This window comes from Egretta garzetta, unplaced genomic scaffold (assembly GCF_000687185.1).
Source record: "Egretta garzetta isolate BGI_Z169 unplaced genomic scaffold, ASM68718v1 scaffold81, whole genome shotgun sequence".
Classification (NCBI taxonomy): domain Eukaryota; kingdom Metazoa; phylum Chordata; class Aves; order Pelecaniformes; family Ardeidae; genus Egretta; species Egretta garzetta.
In genome coordinates, this window is record NW_009258671.1 from 3,799,870 (window position 1) to 3,827,710 (window position 27,841).

The 27,841-nt window shown below is 39.7% G+C and overlaps 1 protein-coding gene across 2 annotated transcripts in view; it reads left to right on the forward strand.

Annotated features, from left to right (window-relative positions):
* Positions 1-27,841, forward strand: part of SOX5 (SRY-box transcription factor 5) — a 263,656-nt gene that overhangs the window by 144,697 nt on the left and 91,118 nt on the right. For both annotated transcript variants that reach the window (XM_035888537.1, XM_009648741.2), the window contains exon 7: positions 14,727-14,823. In XM_035888537.1, the coding sequence (XP_035744430.1) occupies positions 14,727-14,823 (97 nt within the window). The remainder of the gene's footprint in view (positions 1-14,726; positions 14,824-27,841) is intronic.

Here is a 27,841-nt window from a genome sequence, read left to right on the forward strand (position 1 = left end):
ACACAAGCAACGTGTTGGTGTATAGCACCGCTGTCTTTTTATTTCCTTGCCTGCGAAGAATACGAGTATGGTATTAGGACCTCTAACATAGTTGCAACATTCTTTGGTAAAGTAATTTTCTGTAGAATTCTTACCGGGATGGCTTAGGTTCACATCAAAAAAGTATTTACTCTCTGATAAACAGGACTTAGATAGCCTTTGGGAACTCCTAAATTGAGGGACACAAGAGCGCTTCCCGAGTTCATGTGCACATCCTGTCCAGCCGTCATTTAGACAGACCCTCCTAGAGCCTTAGTTTAAATACGAGATCTGAAGCTTTGGGGGCATCTAAACATACATAGCATTGGCTGATGCGATCTGCGAGTTTTCTTCCTCTGTGCATGCCCTAAAACTGCTCCAGTCTGAACACCTAAATGTTTAGCCCCTGCCTAAGGGTCATCGCAAACCAGAGACAAGGAGGAGCAGTGTTGGCATCACCCAAAAGGCTCAACCATCAGGCATGGTGCCTGAAGCACAGTGACGGGATTGTAAAACATAGCTGCTTCCTTTCCAATATACAGCAGTTAAAGAAGAGATAGTCCTTCCTTTTTTTTTTTTTTTTTTGTGCAGTAGCGTGGTGAAAGCTTAGCAGTTGCTTAAGGAATGGAAAGAGCTGGATTGGGGCTTCTGTTTCCTTCATGCATTCGCATTGTGTCTCCCATCTTTCAGGAGAGACATCTTTCTCAACATCAGCTGAAACTGGGCTTCAAGCAAAAAGAGGCTGTTCATTCATAAATGGAGCAAAAAAAGAAGTGTCATAGCTCAGTGTCCTGCTGATGATGACATTTGAACATGTGTTGTGCTCCATAGATGCCTTGTGGGTTTTTTTTTTAATTAAAGTTATTTTTTTTAATCAAGTTATTTCTGCTGAGGACCATTGGGGTCAATTTGTATTGACTTCAGCAGAGCAAGGACTCAACACAAAGGTCAAATTTTGCCCTTAAGAAAATAATGACTATTACGAAGTCCCTTTTCTGAGCTGAATACTACTTAAAAGCTGAAGGCATTTTAAAAATCAAATATTACTTTGTGTTTTTGTCATGTTTACTGCTGGTTTCCTTTTTGATCTGTCTTACTATCAAACTAAGTTTATTGAGTCAGCTTTGTTTAATTAGTTTAATTTTACTTGTTCAGCAGCATTGCCAGAGTTGTACTTTTCAGATTCACAGCTCTGAACGAAAATATTCCCTGTAACTGGCAAGACAAAACAAAAACAAAAGTGAAAAAGGAATTATTAAAATGTTTATATTTGCTTAGATAAAATGCTTCTAGAACTGAAATTTGGAGCAGAAAATATGTAAAGATCCTGATACTTAGTTAGCTAGCTTAAATCTATTCTTACTGAAGTGTCAGAACTTCTATTTGCTTCACTGTGAACCAGGTCTACCACACAAAGCGTGTTAAGTGTTGGTGCCTAAATTAAAAAAAAAAAAAAAAAAGGCACCCACTTCCAGTAAATATCTGCAAAATTGTTTATCTGGCAGAAATACTGGGGGTTTCAAATAAATCTGCACATCCTCAGTCATGCCAGTGAGCGAGTGAAGACTACTCAAGGGTCTTTCCCCACTCTCCCATCAACCAAACTCAGTGGCATCAAGTGCTGTCATGTCGTGACATGATGAGAGCCATGAGGTCCATCAGTTCCCACCGTTACATTGGGTCTGCGGCTGTCCCGTACTAGCATAAAATAAAATTGCTGATTTGCATTAGTGAACCTTAGGTAAGGCCCTGATTTTCAGTTGCACCAAGCATCCAGTCCCAGAGGCTGTGTTCTGGATTAAAACTTCGTTCTCCATCTCAAATGGTGCTTAAAGAGATCTCAGGGGTACTTTATGGCCAGCAGTGTTTCCGTATAAACAGTACTAGGAATAAATCAATCGATCAGAAAATTCACTTTATTGCTCAAGAGAAATGGATGACTGAAGAGCAGAACTTAAAAATGACTCCTCAATGGCCGTGGTTTATGCTTAGAATAGAGGAGATGGATAACATCACTGCAGTGTTTTCAGAGCTTTTTACAGTGCTCCGTTACATCCCTCTCTCCCAGACACATCACATCTACCTTTCTCTTTAGTATGCAAATGCACAATTAAAAGCATTCAACAGGTAGAGATGAATAAGCTAATACAGTGTGCTGCTAGTCATTTATTTTCATGAACTGGGAGTACGTGAAAGTACCCCAAAGAGCAAAGAGATGCTGGGAAGTTGTAAGAGATAAGAATCTACTGAGCGCCTTTATGTAAGACAATAGATCCTGTGAATATTCTGCTTCCTCTCCAGGCAGTGAGCTGGTCTGGTTAACCAAAATTGTTGAGTAATTGTTCTGTGGTTGAGAACAAAATGCTGAATTAAACTGTTCCCAGCACAATAATTGTGTGATTACAGCATTTATGTTGCTGGCCAAAAGAACAGTCATTAGGTTTGGAAGACTTACCAAAACCACAGGCACAGAAAAAAAATGCAAATCACATGTAAATTGTCCTCTAATACCTACAGTGGCTTAAAAATTGAACTAGGAGTTCGGTATGTGTATATTTAAAGGCAGTCAAGCCAGAAAAAATGATTGTACATTCAAGAACTACTTCAGACTAGGAAGAAAATACCCAAAGATTATTCATTTTCATTACGTTGTACTTCTCCCCCTCTTGTGAGATCCTGCACTTCATATATTATGCGTGTATTCTGCTTCGTGAATGCTATTATATTTTTCCCCACTGCATACCGATCAGATATTGTCTGGGAGTTGTAGGGTAGGTAGGACTCCCACACCTAACTAAATCTTGGGCCAAGGCGATTTCAAAGAGCAATATAGAGGGGAGGCAGGCAGCAAATGTTTATCTGATTGCTGTAATCCACCAGTAAAATTAAAAACTGATTTATGATGATAGGTGCTTTTGTGAGGTAGACAATTTTCTTCTCCACTGCATGGTCCAGATCTAGAAGCGCCAAAGAAACAATTACATTTAGTCTTCCTTTTCTTTCTTTTGTTGTTTTTCCTCGTATTTTTAATAATAAAGGAGGATGAGGAAGACGAGAACTGAAGGAGATATCAAAGAAAAAAAAAGACAAAATGTTCAGGGCAATCAAAATTTTTGTGCCTCCAATTCAGTGCAGTAACAAGCTGCAGGATTTGGATAGCTGGCTACCTGGCTGTACACAGAAATCAGATGATGAGATGTCTAAACATTACCACTGGATCTACAGTTAATTGTGCTTTAACTGTGTTGCTGTCACCAAATTGTAGGCACAAAATGGGAGACTGTTTTCAGTCCTATTAAAAAAATGTTCTCAAACAAAACTTGTGAAAAACATTTTCAGATGAGGATTTTGGTAACAAGGGAAAAAAAGCATCAGGGCGTGAATGGAAGAGTGGCTATATACCTATTTAAATAGTCTTTCTTCTGCAACTTGGATCCATTTCACTTTTAAAATTGAACTTTCGATGGTAAACTAAACTCTCTTAAGGAACAATTCCACTGGCAAAAGGGACAGTCAGAAAACAAGTCTGAACAGCTGAAAGATTGAAAAGAGGTCTTTATTGTGCGTTTCCCTGGGCAGTAATTAGAGGCTATCCAATACTAGAAATGTGTTTTCCACAGAGGTTTCTACTAACATTTGGTCTTAGTTTTCTTGGCCATTTGTCCATCGTGTTTAAGTACAGGGGTTTTTAAGATCACGTAGAAAGCAGTAAAACTCAATATAAAACAGCAATAATAATAATAATAATAATAATAATAATAATAATGAAAGAATTCCATTGAGTTGTAGCAACTAGTGCTCTGAAACTGATGTCACTGGAGATGAGATGCATACTGAAACATGTATCTGATTTAACAATAATAGAGTTGGGAAAAAAAGGGCGCATTCAAAGGGTTTAGTCAGTGGATTTAAGTCTAAGATTTTCTGAGCAGACCCAATTCTGCTAAAGTCTACACTGATCAGGCCATGAAGAATGTTTCTTTCCCCATGCTGTGTTAGATTGTGTAAGGTTTAATTAACTATGTCTCTCAACCTTTCGATTTAAAGAAACCAAGGGAAGGTACAGACTTCTAGCGTGGAATTTGTTTTCGGAGTCCTTTCTGTATATTTTTTCTCTCTCTTTCTAGATAGTATGGTTTTAAGTGAATGACTTTGATAAGACTTTCATGTTTGTTTATACCATTGCACTATTCAGCAGCCGAATGGGGTTTGGATTTCTGCCCACTCCATGATATTAAATAACCCCTGTTTCTTGCCCACCGCCTACACATTAAAATTGTTGTGTTTGTTTTAATTAATGATATTCCACTTGTCAAAGAGATAATGAGTGAAAAATGCATCTTGAAACCTTGGGGGTTTGTTTGAAAGAATACCCCTTCCTCTCTATATGGTAATATTACCTTAAATCCTACTAAGGAAATTGGCACCAAAAAACCCAAACCAAAACAAGAAATAGTTACTATAAGGCAGAATTCTGATGATCTCCTTGTCTTCTGTGTCAGCTAATTTGAGTAAGCAAGATTTCTGCATTAAGGGTTATGAAAGTAGAATTGTTTCATATTGGTTGATGAGACTTAAATATTTTACTGTAATTATGTATAGAATCATTACAAGCAATGTGTCATGGGTGACTCATAATGAGTGGCAGTGGAAGAGTTGAAATAGAAGGCCAGATTGCGGTGATACCGCAGTGCGAGAGCATTAGAGGGGGAGGTAGCACTTCAGGAATAGAGGAAAGCTTTAGGGAGCTATCGCTTCCCGTTGCTGGTACCTGCCGTGCCTGCCATGGTCAGGGTGAAGGAAGACCGGGATGAGAGATGGGCTTGCCTTGCAAACTTTTTACTTTCCACTGAAGTACCACAGCGTGCCTGCTTCATATTTCATCCTCTCTTACATTCTGGTTCCCCATTTCATCAGTAGTGTTCGAGCCATAGCCTGCGTATGGCTCTTGGTTCACAACTTTTCTCCAGGAGTGCCTCAGGGTCATTGCTAAAATAACAAGTCTCTTAAAGACAGCAGTGCGCTATGAAGTGGTTCGGGCCTCAGATATTGATCTATTAATGAATTTGGACTTTCCATTGTGTCAAAAATGAGGTCATGGCACTTCCCTTCATCTATGCGCCATCTTAAGTACAGTGGTTTCCATATTAGAACTTTTCTCCCTGTTTCAGAGGTTAAAAATTTCTTTTTTGGAGTAGTAGACAGGAAGAATATTACTGCAATTTATATATCAAAATGATTAGTTACTGGTGTTTGAATATGTTATGGAAGAATCAGCACGGGGTAAAGAGGGATGTGTAGCAGCTGGCCTTAACACACATGCCTCTGAGTAACTATATGACAAAAAATACCAGTCAGCCTTGCTTACACATAATGGCATCAGCCTTGCTCTTGCCACCCATTTCTTGGTCTTTTGGAGAAAATGGACTAAATAAATCTTTAGTGAGTAGGTTCACACCCCAAAAGCTGCATCACTTCAGTCTACATAGGAGTAAGAACCACAACTAGAATAAATATGTTTCCTTACCTAAGCTGCATTCTCAACCTGAAAAGCATCTTGGGCAGGTTTATAGCCAAGCATTTTATGGTCCTGTTTGCATCCTTTGCATGAGAACATTCACAACAGTACTGCGGTGTCAGGCTGAGCCCACAGGCACCTCAGAAGGGCTGAAGAGATAGCAAGGAGGGACATTTCTCCTAGCTCACAGAATTTATCTGTCAAAAAGGGGCCAGACTTGCTGCCTGTGATGGTGTGTAATACTACAAGTTATTTCCTTACCCCGATCTGATGACTTCCAACATACACAGAAGTTCTTGCAAAGTCAGTATTGGACTCACAGTTGCTCTCTGCATCCCGCACTACTACAGAGCCTTGCTTCCCATTCCTACTTGTTCTTATAGTCTACCCACTGATTAATAATGTTAAGATTTGCCGAGTCAACCTTGTGTATGTTTAAAAAAACCCCTGTGCTCTTACAGGAAAAGTCCTCTAATTCTGCACGCCTCTTTTGACTGTTCTACCTTGTCACTCTCTAACAGCCTCAGATAGAAACAGCCCTCACTTAACACCGAGCTGACACAAACGGTCCTATTTGCTCTTCCCTGGTTCCTCTGCAGCAGTAGGCAGTACCGGACCTTCTTTCCAGAGCTCTTTTGACAGCAGTTGATGATACTGTTACACAAGGACTTTTGATTTGTGAGCATTAGGTATAGCAAAGAAGTGACTTGGAAAAGAAAGAGAGCTGGGTTAGGACACACGCACAAACCCCAGCCTCTTCAGTCTCTTTAAACAGAATGTGGAAAGTTGGGGAGAAAAAGTATACAGGTGACTTCTGGAAGGCTGGTATGAGCAGCGACAAAGGAAACTTACTTATTTTTGTCTCTGATTCTTTATGGCATGTACAAAACCCCCCATAGTTAATTATAATTTGACTAGCTGAACCAGTATATAATAAATACATCAGCTAACTTAGAAAACAGTACACATGTGCAGCTCAAGAAATTAGCCTACGTGCGGTCTTTTAAAACACATCAGGAAATCTCGCACCTGTTTTCTTTTCACTGACGGAATACCTTACTGCTAGAGCGATCAGCCCTGGTCCAGACCTCATTGGGAAAGGCATTAACCAAGCGTCTGGGAACTGTGTGCTCCATCACGCGCTGTGAGGTAGCATCAGTCATTCATGTAAGTTCATAGATTTTCCAGTTTGAAGGGAGTGACTTTGCAGATTACCTCTTGCTACGTGACACTTATCTTTAAGAGTAAGTTGCTATTAGCCAGCAAAAATGCGAATAGAGGACAATACACCATATAAATCAGCAGTTTTGACAGCAGCACCTTTGTGGCAGGTTTCCATTATAGTCTTGGCTTATTCTTCTAGGAAGGGTGCAAACATTTAAGCAAGGCACCTAGGTGCTTGGAAGCTATGGCATGAGAAACATAGTATTTGTGTGAATATTAAGTAAGGTAAGGTGAAATATGTCACTTTGGCCCAAACCCTGGTCATCATACCTCAAAAGCCAATTTTGTGTCCTCTGCTACCTTTGACCTCTTCATGAAATAAATGGCTCAATCAACCTAACAATGGATTTTTTTTCTTCTATAACACGGAAAGAGCAAATAAAATGAGTTTTGCTCTTGAGCTTGGCTTAGAAAGGGCTCTTTTGAGAGTGCACTTCAGTCTTCCAGCGTAGCCGCTACCTGAATTACAGTAGCTTGCTCTGAAAGTCCTGGTTTTGCCAGAGGACCCTACCGGCTGTATAGTCTGGGGCAGCCATTCCTGCATGAGCTCTTAGGCTTTTGGCTTAAAACAGCTGCATATTGGAATGAGTTCCAGCTTATGTTCTTTTCATTTCAGGTAGCCTCTTCCTTTTCAGTTAGGCTATTTGTTCAAATGCCTTTGTGGCAGAATTGCCGTCTAGATGACTATGCTGTTTTTTTCTGGGATGAAGTTAATTTTCTTCACAGTAGCTAGTATGGGGCTGTAGTTTGGATTTGTGCTGAAAGCAGCATTGATACCACAGAGATGTTTTTGTTACTGCTGAGCAGGGCTTACACAGAGTCAAGGCCTTTCCTGCTCCTCACACCACCCCATCAGCAAGTAGGCTGGGGGTGCACAAGAAGCTGGGAGGGGACACGGCTGGGACAGCTGACCCCAGCTGACCAAAGGGCTGTTCCAGACCATATGATGTCATGCTCAGCATGTAAAGCTGGGGGAAGAAGGAGGAAGGGATGTTTGGAGTGATGGCGTTTGTCTTCCCAAGGAACCGTTACATGTGATGGAGCCTTGCTTTCCTGGGGATGGCTGAGCACCTGCCTGCCCATGGGAAGTGGGGAATGAATTCCTTATTTTGCTTTACTTGTATGCACAGCTTTTGCTTTACCTGTCAACCCACAAGTTTTCTCACTTTTCCGATTGTCTCCCCCATCCCACTGGGGGGGAGTAAGTGAGCAGCTGTGTGGGGCTTAGTTGCCAGCTGGGGTTGAACCACAGCAATAACTTACATGCTAAATGGCACAAGCGTGAATACTTCTTGTTAAGTCATCCCAAATGAGAAAAAGTAATCTTACTGCTTTTCCCTCCTCTGTATGTTTTTTCTATATCAAATCAAATATAAAAGAAGTGTTCTACAGTTCTTTATTTTAGTTACATAAATGAATAAGTAATAATGCTTTTTCCTTCGGAAGTATCCAGAGATGCTCCTTAATGCAAAGGGCCCTTTTGGCTTATGTCCTTCAAAGTGCTGCTGGAGGTGTTTGTCTCTCACCAGCGCATTTTGTTCTACAGTATGAAGTGGAGGAGGGAAGCCTTTGGAAGCAAGTTATCGACATGGAAACAGCTACTGTCAGTATTGTTTGGCAGTTTAAGGCATTTCTTTGCGCTTTAGTTAAAAAGGCTAAGCATGTGTGCATTTAGTGGTACTTATAGACGTTACAATGAGATGAATTTGAGATAGATGCTGGTAGTGACACCTGGATTCTCTTGCAGGACTGAGTAAAGAGAGAAAGTTTCCAGCCTGAAAAGCCTTGCTTTTTTAAAATGAAAAAATGTTTATGTAATTCTTGGAGATGCATTTCAGTTTTCCTGAAAGTTTGTTCCTTGTGTTTTCTATGAGCCAAGTTGCATACATGCCAACTATTAACCTGTTAAGGATAGTCTCCATATTCCATCAAACTTAATATTTTTTTCCACACTAACACTCTTAACTAGAGCTCTCCTGTGCTAGTGGAGTTTTGGTGAGGGGTGTCTCCCTAAATAGCCTTTTTTATTCTTCTTAAAATATTGCCACTATGAGAGCACGTTTTTCCACGATCAGTGTCACTGTTTACAAACAGCTATGAACAGTGAGGTGCTACTATTAAGTGAACTGAGGTGTTCAGACAGGATGAATTCTCATAAGTACTGCTATGAATTGTGTAAGCCTCTTAGGCAGCACAGGGAAGAATAATATTTAGGGGTCAAATCATCCACTGCGGAAGAATTTTCAAGTAGAGATTAGGAAGAAAAAACCATCACAAAATCCTTCACTGGGATCCCCTATACCAGTATGTCTGGCAGAGGAGTGAGCTGCTCCTCAGTAGTAAAAGCAAAGCTCTAGGTCAGAGCACGGGGTGGAACGAGCGTGCTGTCTGGCTCGTCAGTGTCTTCCTCTCCGCATCTCTGCTTCTCGGCATCCACCTTCTGTTTTGCATCTTAAGCACTCACTAAGCACCCCGTAAAAAGCCACCTCAAACTCAGTAGGAGAGGGATCACTGCGTTACCCAGATAGGCAAGGCTCCCTGCCATGTAGATTTAGGACACACTTATGACAATTTAGGGAAGAGAATGAGGAGAACAACATTTTCTTGTCTTATTTTAAACGTCACTGTAAGGGAAAATAGCAGATTGTAGTTATATGAGGACATATATTTTTATTTCCCTTAAGATAGACGTGGGGGGGTGTGAGGAAGAGAGGAGGAGATGGCCAACACATATGCTAATTAAAGAATCCGGTCCTGCAGTATAGTGTGCGCCACCACGAGCCAAGTGTTTCTGCAGGAAGGGGGACCGATGCAATTAAACATGTCATTTTTGAAGGACAGATTTGTGTTATTGCATGTTAAATGTACATTACATTCTTTCATATAGGGTAGAAGAGATGCTTAACTTATAAACAAGTTGCAGGCAAGAAGATATTCATACAACACTTCAAAGTGAAAAGAATCATTCATGCACATCCACTGTTCTAGGAATGTAAAATCTGAACTTCTTTGAGGCAGCTGAGAATAACTCAAATGAAAACAAAAATTAGCCACACTTCTACGTGAAGAAGCTGTGTAAGAGATCATTTCAGCAAAGATGCTCATATAGCTCTTGAAGGGCATCTTCTAAACAGCTCAAGAGTAAAGTACTGCTCAGAGTTTTGTCAGTCTGTAGAGAAGGGAGTGTTGCTTTTAGCAGCCGTTCTTATTCACACTCTGTAATTCGTTACTCCGTCACCAGTCTCACCGAAATGGATAGAATTGCTTCTGAAGAACTAGAGGTGGGTGGAAGATCAGTATTCGCCCCTCAGTGGAAAGTGTTGTATATGGATGCCGGGAAACATATTGAAACATTTACCTTGGAGAGAGGAAAACTTATATAAAAGTTTATGCTAATAAACATGTAATGAGCAACTGCGGAAATGAAATTGGTTGAAGTGTATAAAGACAAAATAAATAAAACTAATAGCAGCTGCTGTGTCAGCGGCTTAGATTTGTTTCAAGTATGGGTTTATGTTACTTGAGGAATACTATAATTAAGATTAAGCAAGAGTCATGTGACAGGGAAAATTGTGAACTTTTTAATTAAAGACTGGATCAGGATGCATGGGCATAAAGGACCAACACAAGGTCAGGCAAGCTATCCTGATTCTGGCATTCCCTAAGCCTCAAATGCCTAACTTTGCAACCTTGATGTTTCCTTAGGCTATTTTGTCTTTGTAGCTACTTACATAGTGACCCAAAGCGCATGGACATTTTGCAGAAAATAGAGTAGAACTATAGCTGTCAAGTGATTGCAATCTAAATTTATACAAGTCGCAGCAGGAGCTAGTAACAAACAGTAGGGGTAACTGTTAAAAACATACTGCTTAGTGCTTAGGTAGCTGTGGTAACCATAGTATGTTCCTAAAAGTAGGTAGGAGACCAAAACTCAGGGAGAAGTGCTACAATTATAAGAAAGCTGGGAATGCTGGGAATCTGGCTGTGGCTACATTGAATGCACATCTTTGTGTGGTTGGATTTGTTATGGTCAAGTCATAAAGGATACGCATATTTGTGAAGATGCTGGCCCAGGGTTTAACAACTTGAATCAGTTCCAAGTTTGCTAACAAATTTCTTTTGATAAGGATAAGTCATTTAAGGGCAGATTTTTTCAAAGGCACTGACACACATAAAGATACAGTGAGGCCCTTCCCAAAATCTAAAACCTCCACGGGCAACTCCGGATGCTTCAGTTTCCCACTTGGACAGTCATATCCTATTAGTTGCTTGTCATATGCTCACACTGGTTTTGTCATTGATAAGTTCTTTAGGGCTAGTCTCCTTTTTGGATTTTCAGTGACAAGTATGAAGGATTCCTGATTTTGGTTTGGGCTCTAGGTGAAACTTGGTTGCAATTTTTTCTGCTCCTAAAATACTTTGCCATTACAGAAGATGACTTCCTGTCCTCATTAGGAATTAAGAGAGTCTTTACTTCCATGGCCTCTTTGAACTCTTGTTTATCCGCTTCCTCAAGGGCAGTACTTCTCATAAACTAAATGTCAAGTGGTGTGGTTTTACTTAGAATCATAGAATGTTTTGGGTTGGAAGGGACCCCTAGAGGTCATCTAGTCCAACCCCCCTGCAGGAGCAGGGACACCGCTAACTAGATCAGGTTGCTCAGAGCCCCGTCCAACCTGGCCTTGAATGCTTCCTTCATTGCATCACGGGCTTCCCTCTTGCCCCAAATTATTTGTCAGAGATATGTGAAAGTATGAATTCTTTGACTAGTGAATTGATTGTATAGAATATTGTGGCTCTCATGACATTTGATTCATTTCTTTATTTTATATAGGTCATATGCCTTTTCTGTGCATACCATGCCTCTACAGTTTGCCATGCAGTACAAGAGTACTAATGTGCTATGTGGTGAGGGCATTCAAATTAAAAGAAAGGTCAGGGAACTATGTGGTCAGTTGCAACAGTATGCATAGGGAAAACCAGACCCTTATAGAAAATTGTATCAGTATCATCCAGACTAATATCCTAAAGCAGGTAAGAAGTTACAAGGTGAAATTGTAGCCCATTAAATCCCTTGGGAATTTTGTGAGGATTTAAACTACAGTCTTTCGTTAATTACAGCTAAGAAGACCTTAGTTGTGGGGAGAGATTGGCAAGTGGAGAATCTTGACAGCTATATGCATTGTTAGACATAAGGATATATTTCTTTTTATGGATGTATATATATGTCCATTAGCAGAACAAATTGAAAGGCCTGAAAAATAGGCCTTGGGTTTGCAGTCCATTAGGTCCAGAGTAGACATGTTTTATTAAGCAGTTACCATCGAGAAAACATTGGGAAGTATGTAAACTTTATAACAAAAAACATTTGTGAGAGATGTAACTGACGTAGTAATAGCTTTTAAAAAAAAGAAAAGGAAAGAGGAAAATACCCTTCATGTAAAACTCGGAAGGAGGGCCTGTATTCTGTGCCACTTGAAACAGTTGTATCCTAGCAATTCTAGGTAATAATAATAAACATAACAAAAGTTAAGATGTAGTAGTTAAATGAGCCATAAAAATGAAGAGTCGGTAATTTGTATTGTATTGTGTCAGGTAGTCGGATTAAAATAAAGTAATGTTTGCACTTATTTGTATTTGGGAGAAAATGAAGTGTAGCTGTTTGAGTGGTGCTACATACATTCCACCCTGGAATGAAAATCACGTTGTTTTGACTGCGTTATTTCTGTATCCATGCAAACCATCCTCATCACTCTATAGTTCTTACCTCCTTAACGCAACCAGGGTTGTGTCATTTGAAATTAGTGGGTATAAGGCCCCTTGGAGAGATAAAGAGGAGCAGCGATTTGAAAAAATGAAATGCAGCAGTCAGCTTAAGAAGAAAGGGCATTTTCCTGGTAAATGTTTTCCTAAATGGGAATTTTTCAGTGTGGTGTTTTGCTCGTGTCTTTGGCAGTCACTTGGAATCAAGTGCAGACTTGTGCTACATTGTGGGCTTGGCAATGACAATTTGTGTGTGTGTGGTGCTTTAGTTATATTAGCCCTGGAGGCAGAGTTAACACTTGCAGTGGGACAAGAGTATTTGCAGTCATCAGAGAACTTTGCAGTCAGCTTCAATAACATCACTCCATTTTTTTCACTTTTTTTTAACATTTTTTTTGGCAGCAAAGCTCTTAGTAGAACCATCTGTCTTTCTATTAGTGTTTTTGAGTCCTGTTTTGAAGCTTCTTTGCTTGGCAAAGTCACTTTCATCCTTGGAAACCATTTAAAAAAAAGTTCTGTGGCTTTTTGCCGAAGAAGAGTACTATGCAAAAATTCCACACGGCTGTTCATTTTTGTTCTAAAAGAATACAGTCACTTTGTCTTTGTCTTTAAAAAAAAACCCAACAAAACCCAAAACCCTAAACAAAACAAACAAAAAAGAAACACATGAAGAAAAGGCAGACATTGGGCAGTTCTAGGGTGACTGAGTGGGGATAGGGAAGAAATTACATTTTTTATGTTTTTTTTTCTCCAGCAATCAAGTTAAAAGTACGTATGTCTTCTAGTTAACAGGATCAGAACAGGAGAACACTGAAGTAACAAAAAATGAATCAAGTTAGTTCAGTGAGTGGAGCTACATCTACTCTAGCTTCGGTCCCAACCTTAATCTCCCAGTGCAAGAATTTCAGTCAACAGCTCCTGAACTCCATCCTCGCAAATTGTTTCAGCCTATAAAGATGCAGTCAGCACACACACAGGTGTTGACAGGTCCTGGCAGAAATGAAGAGGTTACCTTCCCAAATTTCCTATCACTCTTTTGCCTTGTAACAGTGTCGGGTGAACCGAGACATCTCCTGGATCTTCAGGAGATTAAATTAAAATTAAAATTAAGTCAAGATGCTGTAGTCTGAACCATGTGGCAACCAAGGAGCTGGCGCAGGTTCTCTTTTGCCAGTTCTGCTATGCAGGCAATGATGAAGGGAGTAACACCTTCTCACGCCTCTGGCCAAAGAAGGTTATCTGTCAACACCCTAACTCTCCTTGTTTCTTAAGGCTACAGACCACAAACTAAATTTTAGTCTTGGATAATGTATCTGTAGCTCCGATGCCTTAGCTTTACAATGCCATTAGAAATCTAGATGACCTCTCTTAAAAAATGAGTCAGTCACCCTTTAGTGACTGATCTGGTCAGTACAGTGGGTTTTTTTAATTAAAACCAGCCATTTAACATTTTCATTTAGCAAACTTCTGGTTTCTCATCTGTGTGAAATACGAAGGAGATGTCCATTTCTAGCAATTAAACCTCTGACAGATCTGGGTAAAAGCAATAGTATTAGACGTTGTGCCATGGCCAACTTCCAGTTTTGATGACTAATTCTTGCATGTCCCCTGCAGTATCCACTTACAATATAATATTTTCCATTTCCCGACTTGCATGGTTGTGTACAGTTGCTGTGCAAAGTTGAACAGCTAACGCTTCAGACGTAGCTGTGTTTTATTTGCGAATAAAGTGTCTCAGCCTTTTTTCTTACCGTCTCAGAGACTGTATCTTTTCACACGTACAAATAAGTGCATGTATATGGGCAGAAAAGCAGCACTGACTGTGCTGTATGCTACTTATGCACTTATTTGTACTTCTGTGCGTGTGAATCTCTGTGTTTGGGCTCGGTCAGGGTGAAAGCACTGTCTGAGCCAGAGATGCTGTTACACAGTGCAATAAAAGAGAAGAAAAACCCACCCTGCAGTCAAAGAGACGTGAGGCATTATGGATTGCGGGGAGGGAGGGGGGGGATATAACTAATTGGGATATAGGTGTGCGTTAGTGGAATCTTTCGATTTATTTTGGAATTAATATAATTCATATGAAGTGCTCTGGTAATTAAGATGAGGCTGAGTGGTTGATGCTACTGGAACACCCCACTATGGAGGAGCATATTCAAACCTGACCTCTCAGATCAGGACTTAAAAGAAAGCATGTAAGCAGACATTTTCCCCAGAAAAAATTCCACTTTTTACCCTAGCAGCAGCTGCACAGCAAGGATTCCTTCTTCCTCCTGGTTTCAGCTACAAAGCGGGATGCAGTAAGTCCTGTAGATTTTTTTAGCTGGAAGTGGGTGTAGGGCACAACTTCACACCAATCCGTATAAAAGTGTTACCTCTCTTGCCAGATGGACGAAGCCATTAACTTGCACAGATGAGTGTAAAATAGAGAATTAGTTGGTATCGTACAAGAAAAGATTGTCAGAGATGAAGTATGTGTTTCAACGTAACAGCAAAAGATTCCACATGACAAGTAGATTTGTGCACCTTCTTTCTGACAGATCCTTTTGACAAGTGAACATGCTGATGACCACACATACGTACATACATCTGAAGAGAAGCTTATTTGAAACTTCCCAATAAATTTCAGCACTGCTGTAAAAAAAATAGATTTTTTTTCCTGAAGCAGCCTGCTTACTATTTGTGAACTGAGGGCCTATTCTAGTCTCTTTCTTCACACAGAACTCACATTAATCTCAACGGGGGTTCTGCACAGAGATCAAAGATAGCATATGCCTTTCAGTTTGATGGACTAACACAAACTATGAGTGTATTTATGAGAGCCCAACACTAAAAAATATAGCATCTACATTTTTAGTCTTTGAAAGATTTGTATTGTTCTCTATATTCCCCAGATTTTTTCGAAATTTTATTGAAGCCTTCTATAGGATTTCATGCTCCTGTCAACAGGATGATGATAAATCCAAGTTAAAGAATAATTGAGGAACTCCATTTCCATGAATAGACGTAGCTAGAGCATGAATTTTGCAGACTTGTTTTCATGCATTTGTGCTTGTATAACTCTTCTGACATCAGTTTTCTACTGAGTTATCTAGGACTTGCTTGTTCTACCGTTCTCTGTCTCTAGCATGGGTGTTCAGCTTTATTTTATCCATGTCAGTGTATCCATCTGTATCGTTGACTAACTCATGAATTCATCAGTTGTTTTGAGTTACTCAGGACTTGCCACTGCAGCGGTTTCGTAAAATGAGGGCATAAAAAGATTCCTTTAGTTAAACTGGCTTAGCCCACCATTTCAGATTTCTTTCAGTTTCTATAACATTGTAGATACAGTACGTGAATGCGAACTTGAGTTTCTTTGGCCACTAATCCCTTTTCCTAATATTTTACAGACTGGGACCACTACTGAAAATTACTGTTCAAAACACTTCACGTCCCTCAGCAGCTGCAGTGCCAAAGCATAGGCTCATTCAGTTCTTCCAGTGATTTCACACTCAGTCTTTCTCAAATGGGAGAAGTAGTGATTCACATTACAGAATGTTTAACTGAAAGCCACACTGCATATGAATGCTACCATAACTGTAGGCCTGGAAAAGGTCAGGAAAGCACCCTGTTAGATATATTTGGCAGATTAAATTGGTTGCATGTTAATGAAGTCTGGTTTGGATAGAGTTGCGGTTGGTTTTTTTCCTTCTTTTTACTCCATGTACATGAACTGTAAGACAGTCCTACAGTTCCTCACATTCATGAAGTACATATGACATCGCATGTTTTTGTAACCTTGAAAATGAGAAAGAAAAAAGAGCAAAGTTGCTGCTGCTCCTGGCAGTAAGGCTTGGAAATAACAGCATGCCAAGGTCTAGGACTGAGCAGAAGCCAGTGGAAAAAGACAGCTCTGTGTTTGGTGATTCCCTGGCATGTTTGACTGAATTTGACTGAGAAGCTGAGGAAAAGTGATAAGTAGTCCAAAGGATTTTTTTCTTTTTACTCACAGTTTAGTGTAAACAAAAAAGCATATACGGATTTAGCTACACCTAGAAAGCTTCTAGCAATGAAAAACGTAGCTGCCTTAAAACTGTAACATGTTCACATCAAGTAACGTTTTTGACAGTCCATTAAAACGTATTTCTCCCACTCCCTGCTTGCCCTTCTGTGTATCAGTCCTCTTGGCAAAGATGTGGTAGATTGTAAACCAAAGAGCTTTGGATAAAATTTTCTAAAGCACCTGAGTGATGTAGGAGACTAAATCTTCATTTCAAGAGAGGCAAAGGCACTAGGATCTAAGTCTCAGGGATATTTAGCAAATGTCTGTGCTGTAAACTTTAGTATGGTCACCTATGCTAGCTTGAACTGAGCTAAAGTGGGTACCAGTATAGCACTTCAACAGAGAATGTACAGTGGATTAATTTGCTCAGCTTCTCAGCACGTTAAATACTTAACTTTCAGTGAATTTGCTTTTGGAGGCAAGACCTTCATATGAACTTCTGAAGATCCCACTACCAGCATCTTTACCTGATTGCCATTGCATGTTTTAAATTTGGCTTATGTACCTTATGAAAATGAAACCTCACTTCTACACCTTCCCAGTCTCTTTGGAAAACCTACCCTTTTTTCTGGACTGATAGATTTTTGGAATAATTTTGCATGGTTTATTGACAGGAATTCTCAGTGGTGATTCTGGTATTTACTAGCATTAACAACCTATGCATAGGAACGACGAAAATCTCCATGGGACAATTCAGTTCCAGTCACAAATAAAAGAACTATGAAAATTTTCATATACCGCTGCTCAATAAAAGGGAGATTTGAAAATTTGGGGGAGAAGGAAGAGGGAATTTTTGGGGCAACCAATATTTTCATAGCTAACTAATGATGCTGAGTACCTTGGTTGTGGATATCCGGTTGGGGATACCTTCAAAGGGACATTTATACTCTTATGTGCCCTGGCCCTTTGAAAAGTCAGATCTCCGAAAGAGTATCTCAAATTCAGCAGCGTGCCGTCGGAGGCAGTGCAGATCTCTAGTCAGTAGTGCTGTGGGTCGCACCTCGTGGCTGGGTTCCTGGCCGTCTTCTATCTGCAGGCCCAGAAGCTGAAGAGATAACTGCCTCCCATTGCTCATCGCTGTGCCTCTAACTTCTGACATGCTGGCCAAGCTTCTTGGTTAAGCACTCCCTGACTTGCTTCTGTCCAGGCTGGGATAGCAAGGACTTTCTGTTAAAATAGCTTAAACTGAGCTGGCTCATTTTAATGGAAACATGTTGGGAAGTGATTAAACAAGCAGCTTGGTCACAGTGGTAACCTTTGGCAGGGGGCTGTGGTTGGAGATAGTGGCCTCTTCAGCCAGCACAGCTGCAGCTGGGAGAGAATATGTGATCAAGCCTCGAGGTCAGTGAAAGAGCAAAAATGATGAATATCTAGCTATACTGCTATTTTTCTTTCATTCAGCTTAGATAATGAAACCAAACTAACTTGTTCAATGCTTTCTGATTCACCTGTCCATGTTGGAGCAACAAAGCGTCAAATGTATGTCTCCCAGTGGTTTTAGAGAGCGTATGTGGTAGGATTCCTCAGCCAGTGCTTCCCAAATGGAGTAATGGCTTATCCAGAGAGAGGCTGTGAAAAGGCAGAGTACCAATTTCTCTACACATCCTTCCTTTTCTGAGGATTTGACTGAAGATAACACAAAAATAGTCACAACAATTTGTAGCAGGGGTCCATTTAGATTCCTCTCATGGCAGATATCTAAAGAAGAGTGTAAGAACAGGGCAAGATTGTACCGATGCTTTATCCCCCTATACTTCACCAGGTTCCAGTGGTTGGGGACTCAGGGACCTTCTGACCCAGTGGTGGCCTCGCTGTGTGGGAGCTGTTCCGTCTGTTACTGAAAACAAAGAGGTTTCTCTGCTTGGGTTCCTACCTGATTTGAAACACTCTAGGTGGCTGAAATGCTCAAAAGAATACAACAATATCAATCTCTAATATGTGCAGAGCAAGTTATTCACTTATACTTCTCCAAATATTTTGCAAAATTGGGTAAATACAGGGAGGAGAGGGGTAAATATTTTCTCCATGGTTACATGGCAGGTCGTGGTCTTTGGCTTCCAATTCGATGTAGTAAATTTCCTTTTCTTTCTTTTTCTCAGTAGCAGATCATGCTTGGGAGTGGCTTGGTTTTTCATTTTGTTTTGTTTTTTAAACAGATGGTTTGCATTACATAAGGGACAATTTACACAAGTTGACACTTCCCCTTTTTTCTCTATGGCATATTGTGTGGTGGTAAAGTTGGCAGAGAAAAAGGGAGGAACTTCTATTAAGATTACATTTCTATTTGAGAAAAAGATTAATAATCTATGGTTCCAGTTGATTGTTAACCTCCATACCTAGATATAATTGCATGGTGTGTAAAATATTTAATATTATTATTTACAACCAAAGCATTTTTTTTCATATGAGAAAAATGAGTTGACAGTATGTGGTGGAGTGTATCGTCCATAATTAGCAAGAAAAATACTGATTACCTACTTGCTACATACCTGGTTATCCATTCACTGTGTGCTATTTGGAATTCAAGTATTTTGATTTTTCTGCAACCTCTTTATATGTATTTTATTATATACATAATATGTAACGTTTATATAGATATATAACGCAAACCTCTTTATACAGAGTTAATGTTTTGAAGAGGGGTGTTAACTAAGTGACCTGTGGCATGAGCAGATGCTAGGAGTTAACCCCAGTACCTGAAGTATGTTAATTGGTTTTAGCTCCAGGTGAGCTCCTTCTATTTTGGCTGATGTTGAAACCAAACAAAGCCCGATGACTGCATTTCCCAAACTGTGGCAAAGCTTCTCCCACATTTAGGTTATGTGGATCAGCTCCCGTCACTTAACCCTTCTCCTTCTATTGTCAGCCGGCATTTCTTAACCCTATAATTTGTTACTACTGCTATTACTAGTTCAGCTTCACTTGTGATACTTGCTAGATAATATACATGACTGCCAGCATTTTAGCAATGGTGAGTGAAATGTCAGCTCTGCTGAGGTCTGAGGAGCTGTTGCTGTTGACTTCACTGAAGTCAGATTTCGCACCAGATGATACAGATCTGCTAGGGCCACTCTTAGAAATAATTAGAATTTGTTTAGAGCTAATTAATATTTGTGAAGTGCTTTGAAAGTATAAAACCAGTGTAAGTGATAGAAGATAAGTTTTGTATTGTGCCCTTTGAAAACTGCATAGTTCCACCTCAGAGGAGGCTGCTCTGCAGTCGTAGGTAGTGTGACGCTTTTATTAATGCACATATGTGTAGATTTGTATGTGGGATATTAAGGCACGATTGTCTCTCCTGTATAAGAGATAATAAAGGGAATGAAACAAAGATTTGGGAAAGCAAAAGGGGCTGCTTCTGAGGAGCTATTTGCAGAAAAGGTGGAAGGAGTTAGGCTGAGAACAGTGGTGGATGGGGTATCCTTCAACAGCTGGAAGGAGCAGAATGCACCAGGACCAAATGATTCCCCGTGCTTCCTCTGTGGCTCTACATTTGCAGCACTCTTTACAATTTGCTGTCCACTAAAAGGCACAGATTAGTGCAAATGTGAAGAAGATGAACCCTCCCCAGTTAATGGAGCTAAATAAGATTCGTTGTGGAAGCTGCACTCCATCTCTTCTTTAAGCAGTTGATGCTCATGATAAGAAGGAAGTGCAATGTAGTCTGGCCTCTTAGGGCAGCGTGGTGTGTTGTCTTGGTCCTGAGGTTTTTCAGTATGATTGAAGCTGTTGAACTCCTGACAGTTTCCTCTCTGGAGGGTGAAGAACAACATACTTCATTTGTGAAACTGAGGTGTGCAAGAAATTGAACTATATGGAGATTTTTAGGATTGGCTTTCTTCTCTCAGCAAACAATAGTTACTAAGTCTGTATTTCTGAAAGCGGGATTTACCCCAAATATGTTTTCCAGGTTATTCGCAAATTCTCAGGAAAGCTTCTGGGTAGCCTTTTATTTGCTGATACCTGTGTTCTTTTTATGGAAATGTGCCAAATTTTGGAAACAAGAATTGTTTTTCTTTGCCCATTCCTCCTCTCCCCTGTGGATAATTTGTTGTAACAAATCATATTGTGTTCCCAGTCAGATGTCATCAACATGAGGTTTTCTGAAAGCGCTTTAATCACTATTTCAACCATATCCAATTAGGGGGGAAAAATTTGAATATACAATAGGTACATTGTATGTGTCTTACATAGCAGTTCGTTGCTGCTGGAAGTGTTCTAAATAAAATGATGCACACAAAGTTATTGATGAAATATCTAATTACCTTTTAAAATCGGCAAAAATGTGTGAGATGAACAAGCCAAGCCTAATAAAATTAAAATATGCTGAATTTACTGTTCATCTATATTCTGAACAATAATTCCAATGTCCGAGAAAAATGAAACTCTCAGTTAATTGGTTCCTCATACAGTACAATAAAATTAATGTTTAGGACTTAAATACCATAAACTTCCTCAGGGAAATTTGCTGATGTATCTCTGTTTTTTAGTCAGTCACATGTTTCATTGTTTAATGGACTATCATGTGGACTGTCTTACAATTTTTCTTGTGCTCAGTGTCCATGTGTCTGGCTTCTAAAGAGACTGAGTGCTAATTTCTGATTTAACTGTGTCAGCTGTATCAGCTGACATACAGGTCATTGACAATCACCAAATCACAAGAAAAAAATATTGACATTGCTATGCTTTTACCAGAATGACAAAAATAGGAACCATGTGTTCTGAGGACCACATACTGTAGCTTCTTTATAAAGATGCTAGTCATCTTTCAGGGCTACTGTTTATGCCTTGGAAAAGAATGAGCATATGACTAAACCCTCATCTTCCCCCCAGGATAAGAAAAGAGTAAAGCATTGAGGAGAGGAAGAGCAAGAAGGAGGAATTTTTGGTAACAACTTTGCCTTTTAGCATACGTGAGAACGTGTCGCTTCTGTAATGCTGCAGATACAACGGAAGGCATCAAGTCTGCAAAAAGTAACAACGCAACTAAAAACTATTTCTATCTGAAAGAATCCCATAGCCCCTGATCTATGTGTGGCATCTCACAATAATGCTAACAAAAGCAAAATAGACAAGCAAAATAATGAGGTCCTGTGAAAACAGGTTTTGGGTCAGTTTCTATGCCATAAAAGATGCCTGGTGTTACGGCACTGTTATCCATAGTTGGGCAACCAAATAAAAGCCCCAATTTTTAAGTTCATGAGTATGTTCAAGCCTCTGTGCAGATATGTTGGCTTTCCTTGGCACTCAGAGCTTTTGAATAACTGTCATTTATTCAACAAGTGTGTGTGTGTGTATATATACATATAAAAAAAAATGGGCACCCTGGAAATCATAGGATTATTCTGGTTGGGAGGCATCTCAGAAGGTCTGTAGTCCAACCTCTTCCTCCAAGCAGGGTCATCTAGGGGATAAGACCAGGTCTCTCAGGGCTTTATTCAGTCAGGGCTTGAAAACCCCCAAGGAGGGAGACTGCACAACCCTGTTTTGACAACCTGTTTCAACATCTGGTTGTCCTCAGGGGGAAAATCTGATCCTCTCTTGATTCACGTTATGTCCATTGGCTCTTGTCCTCCAACCAAACACTGCTGTGAGGAGCCTGGCCCTGTCCTGTTGATCACCTTCTCATAGGAACTGGAAGGCTGCTTTTAGGTCCCTCCAAGGCCTTCTGTAGACTGAATTATTTCTCTAAAATACAAAATAGGCTAATCCCTTGTAGGCAACACTTGGTTGATGCTGTCCAGAACTATCCTCAAAGAAAATCAGGGAACGAGTTTGGATTTCTTTTTGGAAGCCACTGGTGGTATCTTCTTCATACTCTTTTTCTTATTTATCTAAATCCCTAATGCCTGGAGCCAGAAGTCCAGGAACACTGCTCATGTCTTTCACAGCCTCCCGTTACTCTTACTACACGTCCACCATCACACCAAAAAAACTAAAGGAAAATGGTGATGAGGATGAGAATGAATGAGTGGTGAGAAGAGATCCAGTGGCTTACCTGTCAGTTAGCCATCAGCTGTGATTATTCATTATAAATTTACTTAAGTGATAAATTGAGTGTAAAATTATTGTGGCTTTTTCTAGAGCTTGTCAAAAATGGGGGGAAGATAATGTAGAGTTCCTTTCCATTCAACAGAATCTACTGTAAGGAAATCTTTATTCTGGTATTTTTCATGGAATTTAGTTTAGCATTCTGGTTTTGGAAATTATAATTTAAGAATTTGTTTTTGTTTCCTACTCTTTATATTCTTTACAGTTTTCTTTTTTTCTTCTCCTTCCATGACCTCCAACATTTTTCACTTGCTCTCCCTGAAAGACAGATAGGAGGAAAACAATAAGTTTTAAAAAATCATAGGAAATAAAACCCCAACTTCTCCTCTTTTGGTATCATTTTTTTCTAAAGAAGAAAATCTCAGGAAGAAAATCAGAGAGTTCTATTGTTTCATATAATCAGGTTCAACTTAAAAATCCTGTCAAAACATTATAATTTAACATTAGCATGTAACTTGATTTATATAGCAAGTAAGACAATTGTGCTGCTCTGAAGAGCTTGCAGCCTGTCAGGAGACAAGACAAGACACTAGGGGGGATTACACCACGAATGGAGAATAAATGAGATGAGTGACAGAAAAAGGAACACAAAAATCATCTTATGAGTTTAGGTGAACGGTGCGACACACATAATGTTAGCTCCTATGCTTGCTTTCTTCTTTAAAAAAAAAGTCTTAATGTTTTTTAACTTACTAAACTCCTTTGATAAAATTTTGCAAAACATATCAATGCTTTAAGACACACTGTTGTATTTCCCCAAGTATACAATCATTTCATATCCATGAGCTATGTAGGTAGTCAGTTGAAAATCAGGTTCCTAAACACACAAGGCTGTTATTTTGCATTTTGGGACAGGATGTCCGCTTGGCTCTGTACCACAACTTACTTTCACAGAAAAGCGTTTTCAGTGGAGGATGATAGGGAAAGTTCATAGAAAGAGTGGTTTAAAAGTGAATGTACTTCATGAAAAATCCTCTTGTAAGCAAGATCTTGGAAGATTATTTTGGGCAAGGATGAAGGTGTGATTTGAAATTGAAAGAAGTTGCAGTGCATAAATTATCAGGAAAGAGGTTCTGGGTATGTTTGTGGAAGACAGACCAAAAGGATAGAGAAATAAAGAATTGGCACTGAATTGAGGGTTCAGCCTTCCCTTCTTTTTTCCCTGAGCCACTGGCGTTCTCCTTTGCTCGCAGTGTGCACCAGCACCTCTGATATGCCCCATCAACTCCTCCAGGCTGACGTGTCTCCTTCTCTTCTTTAAGTGCTGTATCACCAGTGCATACGTCCTTCTGTGCTCCTTTCATGTAGTCAGTCTGGAATAATTCTGTTCTTCAAAGTGATGTCGCTGAGTAGCTGGGAAATAACTATATATTAGAGAAGAATATGTCAGCTAATGAAATTATTTTTACCTTCTTCTTACAATGAAAATCCCAGCCTTTGGCTTGCCCCAGATTTTACCATATTGTGTGCTAAAGAAAAACAACAACAACAAAACAACAAGAAAATCTCTCTCTGACGCTTTGTTTATAAGAAAAGTCCACTCATAATGAGAAACGGTTTGGAACATGAAAGGAATGCACAAAATGTATCTTTTGGTAGCTGAGAGATGCAGGGAGGTACCCATCTGCCTGCGTGCATTAGTAGATCAATAGTGAATTTTGTGAATTGAAATGTTGTATAGTTGTTTGAGAATTTATTGGTGTTTTCAGTGATGCAAACTTGTGAATGGCTTGGGAAATATCTATTTCGAATTACTGTATATCTTGCCTCACATTCCTGAAATGTTCCCAGAGCTCAGGAAAAAAAAATGTAGCGACTTTTTATATCTAAAAATAAGATATTTACTGGAGAAGTAATGAGATAGTTAAGGCATGCATTTCCTAGACTTCAGAATTAACTAAAACTGCTCAGGCAAAACCTTCAGTCTGATAGGGGAATAAATTTAAGACAGTGGAAAGAGGTATCACATTCTAGAGTAACAGTAAAGAGTGAGCAGGTCTGAATTTATCAGAGGGGACTTGAGGCCTTTGTTAATATTTTGAGGGGTGGCAGCTGTTCCTGCAGTATGTGATGTGAGGAGGCCAAGTGCTTGGCCTCCTCATTGATACAGGGCCTGGTCCTTCCCTGCGAAGGACACTGTTTCAAGAGCTGTCTGTGGGTTTTCATCTACCCGGGACATGGCACGGCGCATGAGCATATTCCTTGCTCTTTTGTGTTCTGTATTCTGTGGGCAGTAAGCTCCTGCAGACAGAGGTGGTCTTCTGTTAGACATTTGTACCAGGCCAGACACAGTGGATGGCTAACACTGATGGTGTCTCTGCTCGTTATTGTATCCTCGTCCAACTTCTTCGCTGCTACTGTGCCTGTAGCATGAGAGAAGCACTGCGGATGTACCGTGTATGAGTAGCCCTTGCGAAAGAATTGCAGCACAGGCAGGATGTACTTTTTTTCATTAAAGGAATTGCTAAACCCCTAAGATAAGCACAAGATAGCACAGGATATTACCAAAGCATAAGGATGCAAAGATTCATAGTAGGTTACAGAAGCCTTTCAGATCTGTTGTTTTGTTTCTCAAAAATATTTTGGAGCACTGAAAAAATGTAAAACCCCTTAAAGAGTGAACTAACAAAAAAACAACGTGGTAATCAGGAGAGCCTAGCTCTGCACAGCTCTAATCTCCTTTTAGGATGAATTTGAATTTTTTCCTTAGAATAATGAAACCTTACATTAGCATGTATTGGTATAGTAGTTGCTTTCTAGCATGGCCTCCTAAAGAGTCCCAGGGCATTACCTACACCACCAAAGCCAGTGGTTGTGACCATGCACATAGCCATGGGGACTTTAATATGTTCTCTCAGAAGCATCTCCTTGATATATCTACCAAATGAACCATAAAAGATAGGAATTGCCACAACAGATGAGGGTATGAGAATCTGCCTGGCTGTTTAGGGAGGTGAGAATAGTGGGATTTATGGATTAGCATGAGGTTGTGGGAGGATGGGCTGAGGCTTATACATGTGTGGGGAGAGAAGAGGAATGTGGGACAGTGCATGGAAGTTAATCTTCTAATATGTATGTTATAATACAAATAATTTGTAACTAAACATTTAAATGGGCTGTAAAATCAACGTTCTAGTGAGAAACTTTTCCCTCGTTCTTTTCTTTGTAGTTGAGAAATTAATAATTTTATACTATTCCATAGCTGGTTCTTGAACAAAATGTCCTCTTCTAGAGAGGAGTCTTTCAGAGTGACACTGGGATTAGCCTTTGATCTCCTAGTGGTGTGGAAGCAGCTAAGCGCCATTGACCCTGAGTATTTGACCACCGTTCTCTTTCTTCTCCGTGTCTTCACATGTTTCAGGCCTATTGCTTGGGTCACAGGATAGCTCCCCAGAAAATTTCAATTCAGAGAAATGTTTTGTTCAATCCATGATATGAAATGGAAAGTTAAAGCAGTTAAAGCAAAGGAAAATGGGAAAATGGGAAACAATGGCATCCTCTGGGGGAAAAAAAAAATCCAAGCAAGTCAGCAAATCTATTGTCCCTTGACAATAAATAAATAAATAGAGAAGTTGTGGCCTGGTGCTGGTGCAAAGATATTTGTGAATGGGATGCCTGGGTAGACCTTTAGATTCCCATGGCTTGGCTGGCCAGCCTTGAAAGACTGTGGGGCTTCAGTCACCAAAGCATTACTTCAGATATTCTTAAATATAAGCAGGCACACTTACTGAAGTTAAATATGTTAAGATGCTGTGCCAGCCCAGTTTTTTTTCTGACCCTCCATTTCTAGAAGTTGCAGTATTTAATTCTTAACAGGAGATCAAAACGCTTGAATGAAAAGATCTCTGTAAAGAAGGTTGCATCATAAAAGGGAGAAATAAACATCACCAGTTTTCCTGAACATGTATACACCAACACAGCTTACTTCTAACATTTCAAAAACATGAGATAAATTTCTTGCCCTTCATTTTCTGTTTCCTGTAACTTAGGCTTGATACCATTATAAAAATTAATTCAATAATAATTAATAATGATTGTACAGAACAGCCTGCACGGCATTCTTAATTTGTCTTTTTTTTTCCCCAGTTCACTCAAAAAAGCACAGTAAAGGAGGAGAACATTAATCTACCTCTCTAATGCAGTGTACAGGAACATTTAGGTAGATTTTCCTGATACAGTGTTCTGCCTTTTCCATAGTCTCATTTCAAGTGGCTGTTTTAATGCTACAGAAATGATGCATGCCACCAGAACATAGGGACATACAGAAATGCTCTGGTGATGCTTATCTGAGTGGAAAGTGCTTAAACATTATATCATTTGGAGAAGCAATATAAAGCATGTGACATTTTTTATTATTTTTTACTAGTTTTCTTAATAGTTTTGTTGATGGGCTTGGATGAAGTTTATTTTAACAAATCAGATATGTAAGGAGTGACCAAAAGTGAGCGCTCCGTAACATTAAAACATGCCTGTCTCCATCTTGATGTTTGCCATCTCAGGTAATTTTCCTTTATAAATGCCTGCAACTTTTTCTTAAACCTTTCCTGGGTCCCTTTATCTCATTCAGCACAATGCAGTTCTTACTAAAACTGAAGTAGTTTTCCCTCAGAAGCAAAATTGAATCACAAGTCATGAAGTGGAGCTGGCGCGGGGATTTCGGAGGCTTGTATCTGATTTTACTTGACTTCACGTGCTTTTCCCTGTTGTACGATCAAACCCTGAAACTGAAGCAAGATTTATTTTTTTTTCTCACCTAAGAGAAAACGCAGTAGTCGAGGGAGTGCCATTTCTGATCTGTGCGAGGCTCAGTTTACTAACAGCGAGCAGAGTTTGGTTAACTTCATATTCTGGACAAGCTTGTAAATTTGTCCCCTTCTAATGCTGTGATCTTATCAAGGTTGTACTGTTTTCCTTTTCTTCTCCTCCACCCCCATCTCCTTTCTTCCCCCCCCACCCCCTTTTTTTTTTTTTTTGAAGTGCAGCCTTCTGATCAATGTGCACTTTTTTTTTTTTTTCCATTTCCCTAAATACATCATGAAAAAGGATGAGGTTTCCGCCTTAATTGCTTGTGCCTTTTATTCACATTCCTCTCTCAGCCAGAATTGTGAAAAGAGTGTTAGTAAAAGGCTGCACAATAGAGCTTTTCATTAGGCCTCAACAAGGCACACAAAAGAAGGCTTTTGGAAAGAGTGAATGCAGGACTTTACTTTTCATGTGGGACG